Genomic DNA, 21,836 nt, shown 5'->3' on the forward strand with positions numbered 1-21,836 from the left:
TTCAAGTACTCACATTTCTCCATTTTTGGGGCTGCCCTGGTCCCTCACTGTTTTATTGGCTATAAAAGAAAAACTCATCACAGAAACCCACATTTTATACTGGCTATAGAATACAACCCAAACTTTTCACTGTAAAATCTGCAAATCTTAAATCGCTATTTCCAAATATGACGAAGTGTGCTTGTTGAACTATAGCCAGATGCTAGAGGAAGGATAAGCTTACCCTCTGGCAGCTGTTGTGTTCTGTATAGGGTCTTTACATTGGCTCCAAGAAAACTCTTAAGGCTGAGGGGCTCTTTCCTGTGGGCAGTCCCCAGTTCCGGTGGATAACCCGAAATGAAGTTGCCTTGGGTCCAACTGGTGTGTGTGAGTCCCAGCTGGTAAGCCGGTATGAATCCACTCTTAATAGCTCAGAGCCATTTGCTGTTGGGCAACGTGCAGCATGCTTACTTGGCAGAAACCACAAGCAAAAACACTCTGCAACTCCCAGCCAGTGCCTCTGAAACTGTGAGGGGCAGTTTCTGTAATCATTTTGGATCTGTATGCACTGTTCGCATCTGTAGGTTCAACTAGTGGGTAAGAAATACTGAACGCCCTAATATTGTCCTACACAAAAAATATTTGGAGAACCTAGTTTTTTTTAAAAAAAAAATTCCACGAGCTCCCCACGGCCATCCCCATTCTGCAGTCACATTTTGCTCTTCTTGGCTACATATGGATGTCTGTAAATTTAGGCTCTACAAAAATCTTGGCATCAAAGTGCAAAAATGTCCTCTTTTACATGTAGAAGGTGATGCTCAGACATAAACCTAACCCAGCTGAAATGTGGGGGTTTTAGGTCAAGCTCTAGAAGGAGATGTGACCTGACAGGAACAAGGGAAACATGCAATAAAAAAAGGATGAAGCAACAGCTCGTGGTCCACAACAGTGTAGATAAAACACTGTAATAAAACAATTTTGAAAGCATTATAACACAAGGGACAGACACACCCCGCCACCCTGCTCCGCCAGGGTCCCCGCCAACGCTCGAAGCCCCGCCTCCGCCGTCTCGCGCTTGCCCAGCTAGGACGTGAATGGGGCGGGGCAGCACCGCCTTCGGCTAATGGGAGGAGGCGAGCAGCCGGGGGGCGTGACCACGAGTTGAAGGGGCGTGGCCATAAAAGCGGGGGCGTGGCCACAAGGCGGAGGGGCGTGGGCAGCGGCAGCCGCGGGGCGGTGGCACGTTGGGTCACCCCGGCGCGCCTCCTGCCCGCGCCGGGCTGCCTGCGGCCGCGGCCCGCCTCCCGCCCTGCCCTGCGGATATGGAGCCGGCAGCCGGCGGTGAGTGGGGGAGTGGGTGGGCGTCACCCAACGGGAAGGGGCTCTCGCCGTTAGGGGAGGAGCCTCCCGCTGCCCGCCCACCCCGGCGTTACCCGCCGTGGCGCGGAGCCAGCGCCCAGCCGCCCCTCACCGCACCGGCACGCTCACCAGGATAGGGAAGGTTCCGGGCCCGGAGGCTCAGGGCCGGGCTTGGAACCGGCTCAGCTGCGGTAGCTGGCCTGTTCCCGCCGCGGTGCCCGCCGCAGCTCTGGGCACCCTCCCCCCACCCTCGCCGGCGCGGAGCGGCGCTCGGGCTCGTGCCCGCCTCGTGCAGCCGCGGTGCGTTCTGAGGCGGCGGCGGAGCGCGGCCTGATCTGAGGGAGCCGGTCACTGCGCGGAGGGCCGCCCGGCCCTCTGAGCGGCCACTCGGCCGGTTGCTGTAAAAGCAGAGCAAGGGGCAGCCTGGCAGCGGGCGTTATGAGTCGCCTCAAAGCGGTCACGGCGAGGAGCGCCGCCGCTCTCGGCTGGCCCGGGACGCCGGGCTGCGTGGCACCCGGGCAGCGTGTCTGCCGCAGCTCTGCACCGCCACCGTGCCTCTCGGGAAGGGGCCGCAGCTCCCTCCGCCCTGAGGGGTGCGCGGGCTCGGACACTGCCCTGGGCAGCCACCCAGCGGCTTCGTGACTGGGCGGCGGATTGTAGAGGCCATCATTCCTTTTGTCTCTGTTCCCCATGCTTATGGATGTGTCGTAAGTGGCCCTGTGCAGAGGTGTGAAGAAGAGGCCAAGGTACATCCCACTGGGTCCGTGACAGGCATTGAACTGGCTGCTCTGTGGTGTAGGAAGTCACAAGCTCAGGTTGGAAGACTGGTTAAGCCCTGTTCTAGTTTTCAGTAGTAATATGCCTAAAAATAACAAATTTTAGTCACCATGCCAAGCACAGTGATGAATAAATTACAGGAGTCAAGTTTACTGAGTAGCGTGCTGTTTATACAAAGGCTGTTTTTAAAAGATAACTGGTCTCTAAGGTGATAGAGTTAACTTGCAATAACTATCTAGTGCTCTTCATTCTTTAAATTCCATTGAAGTTCCAATGTGCACAATGTTGACAGGCATTATCTTTTTATTTTTTTAAATAAAACTTGTGGAAAGGGATGCAATAAGGTGGAGTGACTTGTCATGACAGTGCCGTCAGTTGACAATCACAGTTACAGTACCTAATTGCAGATTATGTTTTCCTTTGTCTGACTCAGTCTGCTTGCGCAGATTTGTGTCTAAAATGTCCTTAAATACTTTTAAAGCCATGCATGCTTGGATTCAGAGCTGTAGATCTCAACGTTGCAAAATTGTGTGCATGTGAACTGGCAAGTGAAAACTAATAAAGGCTGCACTGAAATTTGGCTTGAAAGGGTTTTTTTTTCCAGTCAAAAGCAAATAGATTTGTTTATTATTATATGAATGTGTTTACAGTATCATGGTATTTTGTAGCATAATTTATGTGAAATACTGGAGATTGTGATTTTCCTGTGCATCACACAAGCATAACTGTCTTAAAAGCTGAGCTGCATCCTGAGAGCAACTTAGAAATTAAGTCATTTCAGTCTTTGAACAGGAAGGGGGAAAACACTTGAAGACAGTTGGTAAAATCCTTTCTTCAGTGAAGTCATTAGCAGAAAACAAACAGCCAACAACTCCAAACCTTCCTCTCAGTTTTAAATTCAGTAAGTTCAGCCTGTGGTAGGTTTTGGGTTGGGTTTGTATATATAATTTTTTTTTTTTTTTTTAAACTGAGTAGGTTAGATACCCCATTTATCTTTTTATAGCAATGCCTCTTAAGTTGCTTTAGGAAGCATGATATAATGATCCCCGTGGAATTACTTATGTAAAAGATGAAGGCGCAAGATCAACAAGACTTAAGAGGAGTGGCTGAAGGAACTGGGGCTGTTTAGCCTGGGGAAGAGGAGGCTGAAGGTAGGCTTTATCACTCTGTGCAACTACCTGAAAGGAGGTTGTAGCATGGAGAGTGTTCGTCTCCTGAGTAACAAACGATAGGACGAGAGGAAATGACCTGAAGTTGCACCAGGGGAGGTTTAGATTGGATATTAGGAAAAGCTTATTTGCAGAAGGGGTTGTCAGGCATTGGAACAGGCTGCCCAGGGAAGTGGTGGAGTCACCATCCCTGGAGCTGTTTAATAGATGTGTAGTTGTGGTGCTTAGGGACAAGGTTTAGTGGTGGACTTGGCAGTGTTAGGTTAACAGTTGGACTCGATGATCTTTTTTCCAACCTAAATGATTCTGTCAAGGTTCACTTAGATCGTTTGGATTATTTACATATGAAGCTATGCTGATGCTCAAGACTTTGCAGCTGGCCTTTGCACAGAACACTTGGTCTTTCAACAAGTCATTTAATTGCTTTGTGCATAATTTGCCTATCTATATGATAGGTGTCCTGCTGTTGTATCCAAGGTGGTATAAGTTTCCTTGGTATGATTGAAGGTTCACAAGATTAACTGAGAAGGTTCCTCCATAAATATATAATGTGCACACTCTTAACTGGAAAAGCTTATTGGTTTTAGATATCTGTTTGACTAATATTCTCCTCTGTTAGTATTTACATTTGCTGACAAATAACACTATAGGAAGTTGCAAGCTGTTGTTAGAGGATAGTTTCTTCTTATTACTTTATTTTAATTAATTTATTTACTTTCTTATCACTACTACTATGCTATACGTAGCAACAACAATTTTCTTACTTAGAGAGCTGGACATAAATGCCACCAAAGACTGGTAGTAACTTACCAAGTGACAAGTGGAGAGGTTACTCAAACTGTTCTTTTCAATGGGCACCTGCCACTTTGCTAAGCACAGACATATGTAACTCACTGTAGTAAAGTTTTGTGTTTTTTTGATTGATACCAGATTTTTTTTAACTTTTTTGTTTTGGTTTTGTACTTAGCAAGCTCTCTAAAGATGTCAGAAAGCTGGTCTTTCTTGGATACTGTTGAGCCTAACTTCAGGCCTCTGGTAGTAGTTGAGCTTGCAAAAGGCACCAAAGAGGAAACCAGAGAATGGTTCACCAAACGAATTGTGGACAAAAAGGCAAATGGAGGTGAGTACAGTATGACCTTCTCTAAGACTTTGAAATTGAATTTACTGTCATAAAAATATGAAGATATACAGAAAACGAGTTCTTCAGGTAATCTGTAGTTTAATTGTTGTTTAGCCGATCCCACTCCATTTCACATTTTCGAAGGTTCTTAATTTTCTGTAAGTGTAGAGCTTCTTGCTAGTGTCATGAAAATGTAATAACTGAACCCTGTTAACCCAGTTGTTAATAAAAATATTGGTTTAAAGTCACATAACCGTTGAACTCTAGAATCCTTCAAATTTTGTGGTGACACCCTGATAACCTGTCTGTCAACATCAGTTTTTACATTAATTGTCCAGAGCATGTTTCTCTTGTTGCTTATGAGAATGTTGTAAGCCTTGCCAAAATAAAGATGCATCACATCTCCTATCCTATGCACAAGACTTGTACCATGTTGTAGAACAAAGTGAAGTTAGCAGGAAGCAATTTAATCTTGATAAATTCATGTTGGATTTTAATGATCTTTTTGCTAGTTTGTAGGCTCTTTCAAATACAGTATTTCATTACTTTTTTCAATATACTTCCAGGAATTGAATTTAGGCTAATTGATTTGTAATTCCATAGACCTTTTAGAAAGGCATTATTTACAGCTGTTTTGGCTTATGTCTTGTGATCAGTAATATTTCAGTGATGTTTGGCTTTGTGACTACAAACTTCCTTTCAAGCCTCTGTTAGAGGAGTCAAGGATATGTCCGCTTCAAAAGTCTAGTCTCCTTAAAACAAGTGGAACTGTTTGCAGAAGCACTGGTTGCTTGTGTGATGTGAGCGTGGCAGCAGTAGATCCAGATTGTCCACATTGTTCCGGTTCACTGTCTGTGAGCAGTTCCACAGGAGCAGGGCTAAACCAGGGGTGACCCAGCAAGATTCTGAACACCACATGTCAGTTGCTGCTGAAGCCTTAATTCTTTGTACCCTTAAAAAGGTGCAGCTTCGGTGCTCCTGATAACTAGGTCCAGTATTATGGATGCTAAATACTAAGTTTTTGAGACATATTTAAAAATTTTTTTTTCTTCCTTATTTTGCATTTTTGTAATTTAAAGGTGCACAACTGCTGGTTAAACCATTGGGCACAGAAAATGGAGAAGAAAATATTTATCTAGTTGGAGCTTCCCACTTAAGGCTGTTGCTGGGAGCTGAAACTGTGGGTTTGGTGAAGGAATGTAATGATAACTCAATGAGAACTTTTACATACAGCAGCAGAAAAACTTTCAAAGGCTTTGCAGGTAAGCAATTTTAGGGCTGTTTGTCATTGCAAAGCTGTGGCTAAAGGTAATAATGAATTACAGCATTAAATCTTTTCACAGCCTTTCTATTCCTAGGAATGGTAACAGTGAGCAGAAATAGGAAAAAAAGCCATGAAAAAATACCTGTTTTTACCTATGGAAATTCAGATCATATAATGATTTTTTTTTTCACAAGTCTTTCACTTTTTGCTTCTGTTTTACTTTATATTTATGTATGCTTCAAATAGACTCTTGTCTGTGTGAAAGATTTTTGTTGAAAATAAGACAAGAAAAAATAATTGATAAGCATGAGTGCAGGATTAACAATCGATGTTATGAATCAACATACCAATTAAATTTCTTATTAACATCTGTGAGCCAGTTTAGAGGCTTATTGTCTTATAATTAGCTGGAGAAAATAGAAATATTTTGGTCTATTATATTTACACATCAAACATAATTAAATCAATAAATAACACTGTAGAGCCCATTCAATGGAATTTGGGTGTGATTAGTGAAATTAGAGGAATTACATTTTCTCTTTTATTTTGAGGAGATTCCAACAAGGTAACATTTTCTTTTGAATATACTACCTGTAAGGGTATCTAATCTTGATAAATTCACGTTGGATTTTAATTATTTTTTTGCTAGCTTGTGGGCTATTTCAAATACAATATTTCAATATGTCAATGTAATATTTTCTTTTGAATATACTACCTGTAAGGTATTTAACCTCCCCACAGTTGCAGAACTCATTTTGTTCTCTAGGTAAATATACGAGTTCCAGCTTAGTCTTGCTAATACTTCTCATGTACCTGTTTCAGTGATGCCTTTCACCACGTTTTAAGTATAAAGATTCTTGGGTCTGTCTGAGACAGTAATAAAATTATGTTGTTTCTTTGATGCCAGTTTATTCAGCACTGCTCATATGTGCAATAACTGTTGCAGAGTCTTTTCTTTCGTGACTTAGTTTCTGTGAAATTAGGAGGCCTTGAGAAGAATTGTCAGTTGCAAAGGTGCCATTTCTGTTTCTTTTATGCTTTTACATTCTTAATGCTAATCTGGCTGTCATTGCTAACAGATTCCCTAGTAGCAGCTGGAACTCCAGCTACTGTGAATCTCAAAGATAATTTTTGCTATATCTCCTGGTCTTTTTTTTTCCTTTTTAAAGACTAATATCATCTGATCAGAGGGTAAAATAGTTGACCATGCATAGATGAGGTGAAAAATGTATCATCTATGAAAGAAACCCTTCGGCTTTTGTTGTCTTACTAATATTTCTAGTTCCTCAATGTAATTGCTACTATATTCTGATTCTTTGTATTAGAGATTTGTTGCTGTTTTGTCTTCTTAGTGTACCTAGGGCTGTCACTATAGTGTCTTATTCATAAGGGGGAAAAAATCAATTGGTTTTTATCTCAAGGAAACCAGGCTCTGTTTCCTTAATGATAAATCGATGGGGTTGACTATAGGTTTGTTGCTCTAGCTCTTCAAGATTTGGGATTTTTGGATTGTTTTACCTTATTTCTATATTTTCATCAGAACTAATTGTCTGAAATGGCTTATCATTATCTTCTATGGGCAATAAAGAGCAAGATACTGTGATATTTAATGTGAAATGCTTACTGAAAAAGAGGTTTGTCCTGACATCACACTGTTTTTCATTATGAAAATACTTCAGGAACTGTTTGGTGGAAAGGGGTACGCAGATTCCGAGACTGACAAATGGTGGATGCCTAAGTAAGAGTCTTAGGACAGGAATATGTAGTACTTGCTGGTAGACTATCCCAGCATCCAGCAATTAGTACCTAGTGAGTGTCTTGGTGTCATGAGTGATTTGTTCTCTTAGTTCACCTGGGTAGTAAAAAAAATGCAGTGGCCAACATGTGCCAGTTAGAGAAAGCTTCCCAGTATGTTTATTTTAAAAAGTAGAGTTTTTGCTAGTGTATATTGGTTGCCAGTAATTTTCACTTTTTTTTTTTTTTCTGATTCTGATAATTTTTGATAGCTATTTGCTGCCAAGGTTGTCTTCTTATGCTGCTCAATTTCATGCTGATTTCTTTTTGATTTAGATGACAATCACAATTTCCTTACAATCGCAGAATGTCAATATATCATCAAACATGAACTCGAAAATTTGAGAGCTAAAGATGAAAAAATGATCCCTGGATATCCTCAGGCAAAACTGTATCCAGGAAAATCAATTGGTAAGCAAGGTAATTTGTTGTCTGTAACTCACTGTGTTGATGTGTTCATGGTGAAAAAAACTGAATTTTCCTGCAGTAGAGAGAAATCCTTTAGACATCAAAGCTCCCCACTAGTTTTAATCAACTTTGTTTTCTCACCGCTCCACAGTGATAGGACAAGACAAAATGGGTGCATGGTGCAACAAGAGAAATTTTGAGTAGATATCAAGAAAATGTTTTTCACAATGAGGGTGATCAAACAATGGAAGAGTGTTTTAGAGAAACTGTGATAACTGAGGGACTGGGAGACTTCTAGATCTTCACTAGACAAGGCCCTGAGCAGCATGATTTAATCTGGACTGAATTTGAGTGGAAAGTTGGACCAGATGACTTCCAGAGAGCATTTCATCCTGTGTCTTTCTGTGAGGCTGAGACTCTGGCCTTATGCTGTATTCAGTTGAATAATTTTCATGTATATTGATGTAATCCATTATTTTTGTAATTAGTACAGTAATATTTATTTTTAAAAAATTATGTAATTATATACTTGGATTGTCTTTGTATAAAAATACTAGAATGAGTAACAGTATTCCAGAGCTATACATTTCACAGTATGAAGGAAGCTTTATTTCATTAATTTGATTTCATTTATCCTCCTCTTTGCTTCAAGAGCTCTTCCTTTTCATGGGAGAAAGAGGCAATGAGAGCTAATGCTATTTTTATGGTAGCTGGAACTAGTTCATTGGCAGAGGTGCTGCAGTTTCTTAGAATTTATGTTCACGTTTATACGTCCTTTTAATAGCAGTGTCTTTATTCATTCCTGTTGGTCATCAATGGAAGAGATCTGTGCGTATCAGTGGTTCAGGAAATGTAAATAAATATAGATGCCAGCTGAGTTTATATTGTTAATTTTTTTTTTTATGTAGCTAAGTTATTCTAGTTATGTCAAGTAGATGCTGGTGGGAAATGGTGGAAAAACTATCACATAACTTCCAGTGCTTCCCCTCTTCTGTTTTTGAGTTTATTATCTTTTTAAATATTTATATGGTTGTAACTTCCAGAACAGTTTGTTAGCTGTGTATGCACACAAGTACTATTGCTTTCCATAAAAAAGTTAAATACAAATTGTGGAATATTTCATTTGTTTGCAAGGAAGATGTGTTGTAATTTAGGAATTAGTGCAAACTGATAATTTAAAAATGTATTTAGTATCTTTCCCATCATTAATTCAACAATGGGTCTTCAATTTAGTGTCTTGTTTTGGTTCTGCTATGTCAGTTTGATTTGTTATGCCTTTCTTTGCTCATGTGCAAGAGCCAGACCTTTCCCATGAAGCTACACATGGCATTTCAGTTCTGACCTGTAGCACTTTGTGTCATTCAAGCTACAGCTGATTATATTGCAAACCTATGGAACAAAGAGATGTAAAAAGCTACTCTTTCTCTTCCAGTGGACAGCACAATCTTTGTAGGAATAGGTAGAACTGCTCTCTATAATGAATAATTTTTAATTAACATGCAGACAATTTATTTGGTTTTAGGGTTTAAATGCTAAGTTTATTTCAAGAGAACTTTAGGCTTACTAAATACACAATGTAAAATGTTTGCTTGTATCAACTTCACTGTCTGTTGAGGGGATAATAGGTACCTTTTTAAAATATTCTTCCTTCTAGTGAGAAGATTATTGACCAATGGTATTCTAGTTCAGATTTTCCCACTGCATGATAGAGAAGAGTTGAAAAAGCTCCGTCACAGCTGGTATGGTCGAGTGAAAGTTGGCTATCAACCCTTAGGTACGTGAACACTTACTCCACTACAAATAAAGTGCAGGGTTTCTTCCGGAGAAGTTTTCTCTTCAGTTTGTGTGAGAAGACCAAGGGTCCTTCCTAACTTCTACTCTGGCATTTAGCCTCTATAGAAGTGAAACTCCTGTGTGGAAGGTAAGTTTTGTATCAAGAAGTCTGTTGCTTCACCAAGAGTTTACCCTCTCACATCCCCTGCTACCCTTTGCAATTCACCTCCTCTAACTTCACTTTTCTACCCAGGTTGCTCTGTTGGCCATTGTGAACCAAAGTCCTTGTTTTACCCAGCTTTGCTTTTACTGCTCTTTGAATGAACAGAGTGGCTTAGGCTTTGGTTAAGGAAGCATCCACATTTCCAGACTTGTTGACGTGCACAGTTGAGGTCTCTTCATTTAATTGTCTTTGATTCTAAGATGGCTGTAGGATAATCTCTTGCTATAATGACTCACAGTACAATTGTTCTGGAGTGAAGTGCTGGATCTGCAGACTGCTGTCTCTTGACTTTGTTTCTCATGGCTGCAGGAATTTTGTATATAGGCTTTTGGTCATGGTTTCCAAGTTTGACCTGGGGGACAGTTCAAAGGTTCCCCCTCTACTCTGGCCTGGTGAAGATGCATCTGGAGTACTGGGGCCTGTATTATTCAATATATTCATCAATGACTTAGATGAGGGAATAGAGTGTACTATCAGCAAGTTTGCTGTTGACACCAAGCTGGGCGGAGTGACTGACACGTCAGAAAGCTGTGCTGCCATCCAGCGAGACCTGGACAGGCTGGAGAGTTGGACAGGGAAAAATTGAATAAAATATAACAAGGGAAAGTGTAGAGTCTTGCATCTGTGCAAGAACAACCCCAGGTTCCAGTATAAGTTGGGGAACGACCTGTTGGAGAGCAGTGTAGGGGAAAGGGACCTGGGAGTCCTGGTGGACAGGAGGATGACTGTGAGCCTGCACTGTGCCCTTGTGGGCAAGAAGGCCAATGGCATCCTGGGGTGTATTGGAAGGGGGGTGTTTAGTAGGTGGAGAGGGTGGGTCCAGACTCCTTTCAGTGGTGCCCAATGATAGGATGTGGGGCAATGGGCACAGACTGAAACATGGGAGGTTCCATCTGAATATGAGGAGAAACTTCTTTACTTTGAGGGTGCCAGAGCACTGGAACAGGCTGCCCAGAGAGGTTGTGGAGTCTCCTTCTTTGGAGACGTTCAAAACCTGCCAGGACACATTCCTGTGTGATCTGCTCTGGGTGAACCTGCTTTAGCAGGTGGGTTGGACTAGATGATCTGTAGAGGTCCCTTCCAACCCCAGCCATTCTGTGATTTGCACTGTGGTCATCTAGCACAGAGTCTTGAAATTAGACCATTGCTCTTGTACCAGTTGGACATGTTTTTCCTCTTTCAGTATTTCCTCTGTAACCTCCTGAAATGGTTAAAGACTTGTGAAATTGGTGGCTCAGGCTTTGCAGATTCAGTGTCTGCAGGCTTCCACGTAACAACAGTCTGCACATCACAAATTCTCCCTGCCCATCAGTAAAGCAGTAATGGACTAAACCAAGACTGCTTTCTCAGACTCCTCGATGTCTGGAATTCCTAAAGCTATTTTGAGTTGTAGGCATGTCAAAGTGTGTTTACAATGTTTTCTTTTAAATTAATGGTCTGTATGAAGACTGTATGCTGTTGCATGCCAGTGTCACTTGGGTATGTTTTACACACTGAATAAGCTTAAAACGAATATAATTTTTGGTCTGGCAATGTGGAAAGTTAAGTTCTGGATTCTAAACCTGTAAAATTTACTTAAAAATAAGAAAACAAACATTTGGGAGTTTGCCTGATTATTAATATCTGGGTCTTGCAGTTGCTTGAGTTTCTTTCCTGAGCTACAGGAAGCTGAAGATCTGGCTCGATAATGCCTTACTCCAGGGTATTGTGTTAGGGGTCTTATTGTGTGCTTGTCTTGTTTATGCAGGAGAGGGTTTTTTGGGCTGACTTTGAATACACACAAAATTACAAAGTAAATCCCAGGAACTCTGTTATGTATATACTCATTTAGGGATGTCTTTCATGTTGTGTGTTTGGAGTGTGAAATGATGCTAATGACCTACACTTGAACTTATTTGTTAATAAATTTTTGACTGGGAGGAATGTTGAAATACAGATCAGCAGTTGTAAACTTCTGCTGTAGTGTTTTGTAGACCATTGGCTGTAAAAATATTCTAGTATTTGTACATGAGTTTTTGATGTGCTAGGCTGTTATGGGAAGTACATTTATAGTGTCAGTTCAGGGGTCATGATGTCATGTCTGTTTTGTTAAGCTAGTGAATACATAGCGGTGGCATGCAAGCAATCTGGTCTTCCAAGCAGACAAAGATAAAACAGGTTTCAGTATTCTAAACTTGGTTCGCTAGGCATTTCTATCTCTTATTGCATTTTGGCTTTTCTAGATTATGTTGAAAAATCTCCTACATTTTTTTGGTTAGTCACAAGATAAGTGAGATCTTGTTTTCCTTGGAGGTAATACATCTGTTATGAAGTATATCCATTACTAGTCCACATTTCAAGTCTTTATAACACCTGAGCAGACAAACTTGGTGAGTACGCAAATGTGTATTTCATGTATCAGTTGTCTGCTGAAGGGAATGTCTCAGCCTGCTGTCTGACATGTTTCGGATTTAAGATTTCAATATAGCTTTTCATCTATTCCATCTATCCTTTTAGTTCCTTGAGGGCTGGCAAAATATAACTATTCCTTTTGGGCCCTGAACAGGCTGAAACAAATTTGTTTCCCAGGTGTACATATGCCATTGAGAAGCTTTAGAAGTTAGGTGTCACTTGCTGTTGAAGTTGTTTTGTTTTTTATTATGCTATGTTTTCTGTGCCATCCTAACTATTAATTGATTTTATTTTCAAGAGCGCTAGTGTTTTTGTTTGTATGTGTGCTTTTTTTTTTTTTTTAACTCTGGATATCTGTTGTTGATATGGTAAGAATTGAGATACTTGATTTCCCTGCCATCTGAATGTATGTATATGTTTGTGTGTGTATATATATTACAAAAACCAATTCAAATAACCTTCTGAGTTTTTGGAACTTTGGAGGAAGAACAGAAGAACAGTAATATTCTTTATGTTATATAGAAAAAAAAGTTGGGCCAAGTTAATAGTGTAAAGTCAAGTTTGATATTATACTGACATCTATGTGAAGTGTAGTCTTCATTTATTTTTCTCTGCAGATGAGATACGCTGCTACTTCGGTGAAACCATTGCTCTCTACTTTGGCTTCTTAGAGTACTTCACATTCGCTTTGATTCCAATGGCTGTCATTGGGATTCCTTATTATGTGTTTGCATGGGAAGACTATGACAAATACGTGATGTTTGCTACATTCAATCTGCTCTGGTCCACTGTGATACTGGAAGTTTGGAAGCGGATTTGCGCCATCATGACATATCGTTGGGGGACGCTGTTGATGAAACGACAGTTTGAAGAACCAAGACCAGGCTTCCATGGTGTCCTGGGTATCAATCCCATCACTGGGAAGGAGGAACCAGTGTACTCAAGTATTAAGAGACAGATACGGATTTATCTGGTGTCCTTACCATTTGTGTGCCTTTGCCTCTACTTCTCACTGTATGTGATGATGATTTACTTTGACTTGGAACAGTGGGCTCTGGATTATCATGAAGAGAATGAGTCTACCTTCAGCAGCTTGATGCTGTTTGTACCCAGTATCATATATGCTGTTGTGATTGAGATTATGAACCGTATCTATCGGTATGCTGCTGAATTCTTGACATCATGGGGTAAGAAAGATTTTTGTTCTTCTTCCTTGAAGTTAGAGTCCCAGGTGTGTAGAATGTGTTTCTTTGTAGAATACTGTGAGTTCTTGTTCAATGGAATGCTAAAGAAGTTTCTTGAAGTAGATTTTTACTGTGGGGTAAAAGAGATGGCCATTTTAACTTCTTATATTTGAGTGTTCTGAGCCTGCGGTTTCATGTTTGGTTTACTTTGGTCTGAGACTAGCATGCCATCAGAAGAGGTGATTCTGCCTCTCTGCCTTTGGTGCAGAAGTCTCCATTACCTGATGTAGCTCTTTGTTTGGCTGAATCCGCCACGGTGCTGGCAAAAGGGACGAGGTGAGATGATGAGGGTGGAAGCTCAGAGGTGGATGGCAGAAGGGACTGTCCTGGCAGGTTGCACCCACAACCTGGGTTTGCTGAGTACCTCTTAATCTACTGATACAGCTGTGCAGAGGATGGAGGCACTGAGATAATGGAACAATATCTGAAAACACAAACTAAAAGTTGTATGAGAGTGTTTGTGTATGCAATGTGTATAACAAAGGTTGAGATTTCACAACCCTGTTGAAGTATTTTCCTCTGGGCACTCTCAGAAGTGGGGGAATGTTATAATAGATGGCCTTTTTTTCCTTTGTCCATGTGACTTATTTAACAAATTTGGCCCTGTGTTTTGTAACCTGTTATAAGGATAGTGAAATGTTAGTGTTTATTTTAAATCTTAGCACTTCTACAAACATGCACAGTCACTTTAGAAGCTAATAGATGAAGCTAAAGGTCAGTTAAGTGGTTTGTGTACATTTATAGGACAGAATCCAGGTTTATGACACTGGAGACCCAGAAAATTAAGCTAAAAATATTAAGGAAAATGGAGATAGATGCAGAAGACAGAGTACAAAGAGGTGTTGAAGAGGGGATTTGTTATGCATGCCAAAATGATTTGCTCAGCAAATTCAGCTTGACAACAGCAATAGTAAAGGCAAGCAATTTCTTTATTTAAGACCGTTCAAGGATTTTATTTAAATAATGACTTTTAAATTCATAGTTAGGTTTCAGCTGGCTATTTTGTTTTATTTTTTTCACCATACTGCAAGAAAAAGCCTTTATGCCAAATGCCCAGTTGTGTTGATCAGGTAGACTAAATTGTCTTTTAACAGATAACCCATTTTTTTAACCCAGATTTTTTTTTGTTGTTGTTTTGAGCTAATGTTTCATATTCAGCAGCAGCAGTATTTATGTAACTCACTACACTGACAGCTTGTGCCTTTTCTGTGCTATCCAACGTGCATGAGCTGTCATGCTGTGAATAGGGTGAAGAGCTCATCTGACTGTCCTACCTTCTCTCCCACCTGGCTTATTTGCAGCCAGTATCTGACTTAAACAGCTAAACAGACAAAGCATAGGAAACAGTCTGAGGTATTTTTAAGCACAGTTCTTGTACCCATTTATCATGGTAACTGATCATTTAGTGAAAGCTAAAAGTAAAAGTTGTCACTTGAGTGCATCTTCTGTGTGTCAGGCCAAACTTCACGCCCCTGTCAGTGTAGAGCTCTGGTGTTTTGTCCTGAGAAAGGTCCGTAGATTATGGTCTCTCCTTTCAGCCCTATTGACACAGCTCATGTTAGTGTGCTGCCTTCTCAGTCACTGCTCAGCCAGGGCTTTAAAGGTACAATCTGACAAAATAGCAAAAATAAATGGGAAATCTCCCATTCACTTCCCTTTCCTCCCTCTTCCCCAATAACCAGCCTTCCTCAAACATCACCTTCTGACAGCTTGTCTTGAATGAACTGAAAATCCTTATTTCAGAATGAGTAATGCAGCTGTTGAATGTCACGTACTCTAGTCTTGCTTTAGGATTTAGGGTCTGATCTAAATTCATCGGAGATGGATTTCTGTGAGCATTTACTGGTTTTGAATCAAATGTGATGTTGTTATTTTTCATAAGGGTATTCCAATTAGTTTTGCATTTGTTTTCAGCCACAGAAAAATCAATAACTAGGCACATTGTATTGAATGTTCAGAATGATGGATGGTTTTTCTGTTACAAAGCAGCTTTTCTGAGAAAGAAAGATGTAAAAAGAAAAACCTTTGCAGTAGAAAAAGTACTGGAGTTGTAGCTAAAAATATGTATGTCAGTATTGTGCATCAGATTAGCTTCATAGGTTGAAGTACTGCTACCGTATAAATTACTTTTGCCATAAAGTGTTGGAGGAACTATTCTCCATAAACAATTAGTTAATTAACTTTTAGGTGGAGGAAAAATGGCAGTTTACTGTTTGGATAGCAAAGTCTAGCATATGATAAGGGCTTCTGCTGTTTACTAATCAATAATTTTGTTGGTATTTTAGAAAATCACAGGCTGGAATCTTCTTACCAGAATCATTTAATTCTGAAAGTTTTAGTGGTAAGTATGTGGTATAAAAAGCTTTTAAAATTATTTAAAAGGAGAAATTGTCATGTGATTTATTAGTACTTTCCTAGCATTACCTAAGTGACCTAGTTTTATTCAAGGCCAAATACCAGCACAAATATCAGAACAAACAGAATTTCTGTTGTGGTTGCAGTAACTGCTAGACTGTGTTAGGTGTCTCTTTTTATACTGGAGAGTTGGAGTTTTGATTGGTATTGATTTGTTCTTTCATTAGGATTCTGTATATGTAAGTTTTTCTGTTAAATGATGGTTCTGTCTTCCACTGGCAACAATATTGACAGTGAGTTTTTTCTGACCTAAGTTTTAAAAGTGGTGAAGAAAATTTTAATGAACAGTTTACATCTGCATGGAAGCTATTTAGTCAAAGTAACTTTCAAGTTAGATGATATTCTGCATTTGAACTTCTGCTTGAGTACTAATAACAAATATTTTTATTTGCAGTTCAACTTCTTAAATTGTTTTGCATCTCTTTTCTACATTGCCTTTGTGCTGTTTGATATGAAGCTTTTGAGGCAGGTGAGTTCCATGAACATTGTAAGAATGTTGATGAGTTTAGGAAAATAAAGGATTGATTGAAACAGAACTTCAGTTTTTAAGTGTTTTTTTCAAAATATTAACTTGACAATGAATATATTTCATTTATATTGTCTTAGAAATCCAGCTTCCATATTTCAATTCCTCTAGTTCAGTTGCAGAATTATGACAGAGTGGAGCAATTGCTTCCCTCCATTTAAATGGGGAACTGTTTTCAGATAAATTGATTATTTCCTCACACAGATGAGGCTGGAAAAATTTAATTTCCTCCTTCTTTCCCTTTATGTTAGAAAATGGTTTTCACTGGAGTGTTCTTAATAAATTCTTGAGGATACGAGCATGATTAAGTTTATGACTACAATGAGGAGCTGTGAATAAATAAAAGCAAAAATAATTTGTAGTTGGTATTTTAAATCAGCTTTCTCTTGTTAACACCTTTCACACTCCAAGGCATGAAAATCAGGTATAAGGATATATTTTTACTCTAAATGTAATGAACAAAATAAGATCATCTGCTCAAGATCTTCATTACTCTAAAGAGATCTCTAGCAAAACACCTGACATATCTATACCAGACATGACATTCATGACATTTCCTGTACTTTAAGGTAAAAAGAAAAAAAATAGAGAAAAGTTCATTGTTTAGCTCTGTGATTGGCATTGGCATATGTTAAGTGTGTATCTTCGCCCCTTATTGGACTTGGTGTACTGTTTCCATGATACATCCAGACCCACAAAATATTTAGACATCTAACTCCTATTTTGTCCTTTTAAGCACATAGCAAAGAAGGAGAACTAGAGCGTCTGTACTTTTCATATGCTATTGCTAGTTTTGTTAGGCTGGCTTTTTTTTTGTTGTAGTACAGGGTTTTTAACAAAGATTGACCCAATTTCAAATCACTGTATCTCTGCAACCATGAACTATCAACTATCTTCTCAATGTTGTCTGTACAGCAGGTGGGGGAACATAGAGCATTTATAAAAAGGTTACTAAAACTTGGTAACTCATTTAACCATTTGTCAGTTTTTGTGTAATTGTAACATATTTGGTCCATCTTTTTGAAACACCCTGGAAAACAACTTAGAATGTTGCTATTACAGAAGGCACAAAATTGGAGATGATCATAGGTTTATCACACTTCCATTAATTTTTTTCTCCCTCTTTTATTTTATTTTATTTTAAACTGAAGAGCTTGGCCACTTTGCTGATAACTTCGCAGATCATTAATCAGTTTGCAGAATCCGTGTTTCCTTACTGGCTCCAGAAGAGACATAAGAAGAGGATGAAGAAACGCGTGTGTTCTATGAAAACAGATACAGACCTGTCGTTAGTTGAACAAGTCAACTTGGAGAAAGAAATGGGCACCTATTTTGTACGTTTTACTACTGTAAAAGAGTTAAAAGCTTTCTGGGATATAGTTGCTACTGATATCAGCCAGTGCAACTTAACTTGTTTCTGTCTGTCTGACCTGTCAACTTATTTCCAGTTTCATCAGTTTTGCTTGTAGTGTTGTATGTACAGCTATATGGTGCACTGGATCGAGAAACTGATGCAGAGCAGGATCTCAGTTACACCAGAACAAAGGGGTAGGAATGAACATCTGAATCTGGAGCTACCTAACCCCATGTCACTGGGAGAAGTATTTGTGTAATATGCCCTTAATCTCTAGGGGTAGCCTGTACACTACCAGGATGAGCAGCACGGCATAGGGAAGGGGGAGACTGTTTCTGGTTTAGTTTGGTTTTGCAGTGGTACCAGTTTAAACTGTCAATTAAACTACAGCCTGAGAGAGTGCGTCTGGGTGGCACAATACTGCTGCCGGAAGCTCTTGCTTCTTGAAGCTACAGCTTTGGCATTCCTTCTCTTCCTAGTTCTGTTCCTGACCACCTTCTACCCAGTACAATTTTAAATTTTATTTAACAGCCTTTGTGCAATTCATTCTTGCAGTGCTAAGGGAATTGATAAAGTAGATGACATAAGTGTGTATGTTAAGGCCTTACAGACTGGCTGACACCTTGCTTGATTAGATGCTGTAAGCATAGTCACAAGACTCTTAATACTCTATGATTTCACTTCTACAGAATAAGAATTATGTGTAGATAGTATACCTTTTATGCAAAAGGTCAAGAGTAGCAGTTTGAAATTTGATATTAACACTATATCAGATTTCTCTTTTCCTGCATAAAGTGCCATGAAATGAGAAGAGGAGGAAGAAATACTGCCCTTGCAATTGAAAAACTGTTCAAATGTTAACACTTGCGTTCCTCTGGGAAGGCTGGTATTTCTCACATTTTATGTGAGGGGGGAGATAGATTTAGAGAGCATGCCTGTCTTGCAATGGAGAACACAGCAGAAATCCCCGAGTAGGTGTCTGAACTGGTAAATCAGCACAGTGTAGCACTGTGCCTTGCAGAGAGTCCAGCACGATTCCAAAAACTGTGTTTTGGTGTTGGGCATTGATATGCCCGACCAAATATGCTCTGCCTCTTGGACCCACACTGACTTCTGATCCTCAGCTGACACACACAAAGCTGGTGTGGTGTCTTGGAGTCACGTTGTCCAGAGCTCCTTGTGCAGAGCTGGATCAAATGTATCTGTACCTGTTACACCATTCTGCCCTGAATGATTTTCCATGGGGACCTAACAGGTCAATTGTACGGTAATGACTTTGCCTTGGAGGTGTCTGCTGCCAGCCTCTGTTTCAGTTCAAGATACTGGTTACTCAAGGCCTTAATTTTATTTTTGGTTTTAAGATTTTAATTGTACTGTGCCCTTGTGAATACATGATATTAGATCACTGATTTGTTTGCACACAGTGAGCTGTCAGCAGGCAGGAGTATTTCTAAAATTAAATCTGGCACAAGGGGGAAGCATTTGACTGTGTTTAGTAAACTGAGGCGTTTAGCAGGAGCTTGACAGAATTCTGCATTTAAGGCTCTTCTCATTTGTTTTCCTTCCTTCACTTTTTAACATTCTTTTTTTTTGTTTGTACTTTTTCTCACTTTTCAAATCTCCAGGCCTTAACCCCATTTAAAATGTGAAAACATCCTGCCTTTTTCGTTTGTTTTGTAAACTTCTCTAGTTAATGTTCTCCCTGAATTTCTTTGTTGATTTTGTTTCATTGGTGCCATAGCTCATGTGCTGCTCTGGTGACTGACAGTGGCATACTTCAAAATTCTTTTAACAATGTATCAGACTCCTGTTTTCCTGCACAAAGTGTCATAAATTGAGTAGAAGACGACCACACAGTACTTTTCATACTCCGCTGTACTAAAAGTCAGTAGGTACTGGGCAGGGAAATGAGAAGAAAGGTGTGAGGAAGCACTGGGAATACTGTGCAGTTACCCAAATGAGGAGCACAAAGGGAAGCATCCCTCCCTACCTGCAACAGTTGTCTGAGAAAGTGACAGCAGGGACAGATATGTGACTGCCACTCCAGTGAGTGATCCTGCACAAATGCCCCTAAGGAAGACCTTACTAAAATTCAGAGTTTGTACAAAACATATCTGTGGAAAAATCACAATGCTTTTAAAAGCTACGTAGCTCTTCGTGGCCTGGCCTGCAGATCAATCTGTCAGACCCAGCAACTGTGCAAGTTGAAAATCAGCTGAAGTGAAAAATCAGGTTATGACCACCCCATGTTGATTTCTGAGCTTGCAGGCTTCTATGGCCTGTTTGCTAGGAAAAACAAAACCAAAACCAAACCACTAGATGCTGTACTGGGCAGTCAGTTTAACAGCTATAATCAGCAAAAAAGATTGAAGAACCATGTGCCTGATGCATGGAGCCAAAACCAATTTTATCTGTTCCTGTAGTAATCTCAGGTACTGTCAAGTCTTTATTATTTCATTTCTGAGAGAGACGGCGATATGTAAAGCTGAGCGAATACAAGATAGCTAGATCCCAGTTTAATTTGTTTGTGGTATTTCATCATCCTTTGTTCAGTGAACATTTTTTCTTCAAGAATGGTTGTTTTGGTTCTTCCATTTCATAAATCATTACTGCAAATGTAGAAACGATCATTAATTCTACAAAACTAGCACACAAATGCATATGATAACCTAACCTACATGTGACTGCTCAATCAGCATTTAAGTACCCACATTCTTGGTTTAAAGATCAGGTGGTAGATGTGCTGCTGATTTGCCAAAATAGGGCTTTGTATTTGCACCAGTTGTTCCTTTCAGATGTCAGTGCTGCATTCTGTCATTTGAGCCTTCAAGTGGGCCACTAATTCTGACTGACTTGTTTTGAAACAAACAAGCAGAAATACCAGAAAAGAGATGCCTATCTACCAACCTACCTTTCTAGTTAGGTCTTTCATTGACACTCTGAAATACTACGGCTTTTCTAGGAGAGTGTTCTGCCAGTTTAAATGCATGGTGCTGTTTTCCTGTCCCTCACTGTTGCGCTGAGGTAGTGAGGAACCTGAATGGGATGAATGTGTTTATACAATTCCTTCAAGTAATAAAGATAAGAAGTGTGACTGTTGCACAAAATTCATTAGGCAAAAGGAACAACCTTGGCCTCCCCTTATGGAGAAGTTTAGAGTAATTGAATAATTCCAAATTAACTAGACAAGATTTTTTTGTTGTTGTTGGGGTTTTACATCGCCACTAATTCCTCAACAAATGATTTGGGGTGAGGAAGCTGTTTGCATCCGGATTGTTAATTCTGTGTTTCTTCATATATATTTTTTGTGGGTTAAAGTTGTTCTTATTTTGCTCTGTTTTTCAGGGTACTTTTGATGATTACCTGGAGTTGTTCTTGCAGTTTGGCTATGTGAGTCTTTTCTCCTGTGTTTATCCACTGGCAGCTGTCTTTGCAGTGTTAAACAACATCACAGAGATATATTCCGATGCCTTAAAGATGTGCAGAGTTTACAAGCGTCCATTTTCAGAACCCACAGCAAATATTGGTGTTTGGCAGGTAATTATTGTGTCTTCCTTCTTCTGATAATTTGTTCTAAAACAGTTTTCAACAAATGTATTTAAGCCATGTGTTTGACCTATCAGCCACTTTATGGTTTAGCAGGTACTTTTCTCTTCAGTGCCTTAGGATGGTATCTATCCAACTGTATATCCAAGTGATTTTTTTGTAGGGTTTTTGACCACTTATCTTTCAACTGCCTTTGAAAAGAGAACAAATCCTTCCTTTAGTGCTTGTGTATGTATGCATTATACTCCTGTTGCCACTGCAACAAAGCAAAGCTACCAGATCCTGCCTGGTACTCTTTACCCCCAGCAAGTAATATATTGGAAATGGTAACATCTGATGGAATCTCGGAAGCAAGGAGCTCAGCAAGGGTTTCAAAAAAGTTGAAGAATGATAGGGAAATACTTGGATTCTGAAGCCATGTTTGGCTGTGTACCCTTGTGGTTACTGATGCTCAAACTGATGAATATTAAAATAAGCTGGATCTATGAGCAGGA

The 21,836-nt window shown here is 39.8% G+C and overlaps 1 protein-coding gene across 2 annotated transcripts in view; it reads left to right on the forward strand.

Annotated features, from left to right (window-relative positions):
- Positions 1–1,158: 1,158 nt before the first annotated feature.
- ANO10 (anoctamin 10) overlaps positions 1,159–21,836 on the forward strand; it is a 126,873-nt gene continuing 106,195 nt past the window's right edge. The window contains exons 1-10 of one of the 2 annotated variants that reach the window (XM_065051640.1): positions 1,159–1,320; positions 4,252–4,404; positions 5,484–5,666; positions 7,739–7,873; positions 9,525–9,644; positions 12,875–13,444; positions 15,787–15,842; positions 16,311–16,385; positions 17,594–17,776; positions 21,142–21,333. In XM_065051640.1, coding sequence (XP_064907712.1) covers positions 1,302–1,320; positions 4,252–4,404; positions 5,484–5,666; positions 7,739–7,873; positions 9,525–9,644; positions 12,875–13,444; positions 15,787–15,842; positions 16,311–16,385; positions 17,594–17,776; positions 21,142–21,333 — 1,686 coding nt within the window. In that variant the 5' untranslated portion in view covers positions 1,159–1,301. Of the gene's footprint in view, positions 1,321–3,131; positions 3,267–4,251; positions 4,405–5,483; positions 5,667–7,738; positions 7,874–9,524; positions 9,645–12,874; positions 13,445–15,786; positions 15,843–16,310; positions 16,386–17,593; positions 17,777–21,141; positions 21,334–21,836 lie in introns of those variants that run through there. The other variant, XM_005510019.3, reaches the window with a different exon arrangement.

This window comes from Columba livia, chromosome 2, assembly GCF_036013475.1.
Source record: "Columba livia isolate bColLiv1 breed racing homer chromosome 2, bColLiv1.pat.W.v2, whole genome shotgun sequence".
NCBI classification, from domain to species: domain Eukaryota; kingdom Metazoa; phylum Chordata; class Aves; order Columbiformes; family Columbidae; genus Columba; species Columba livia.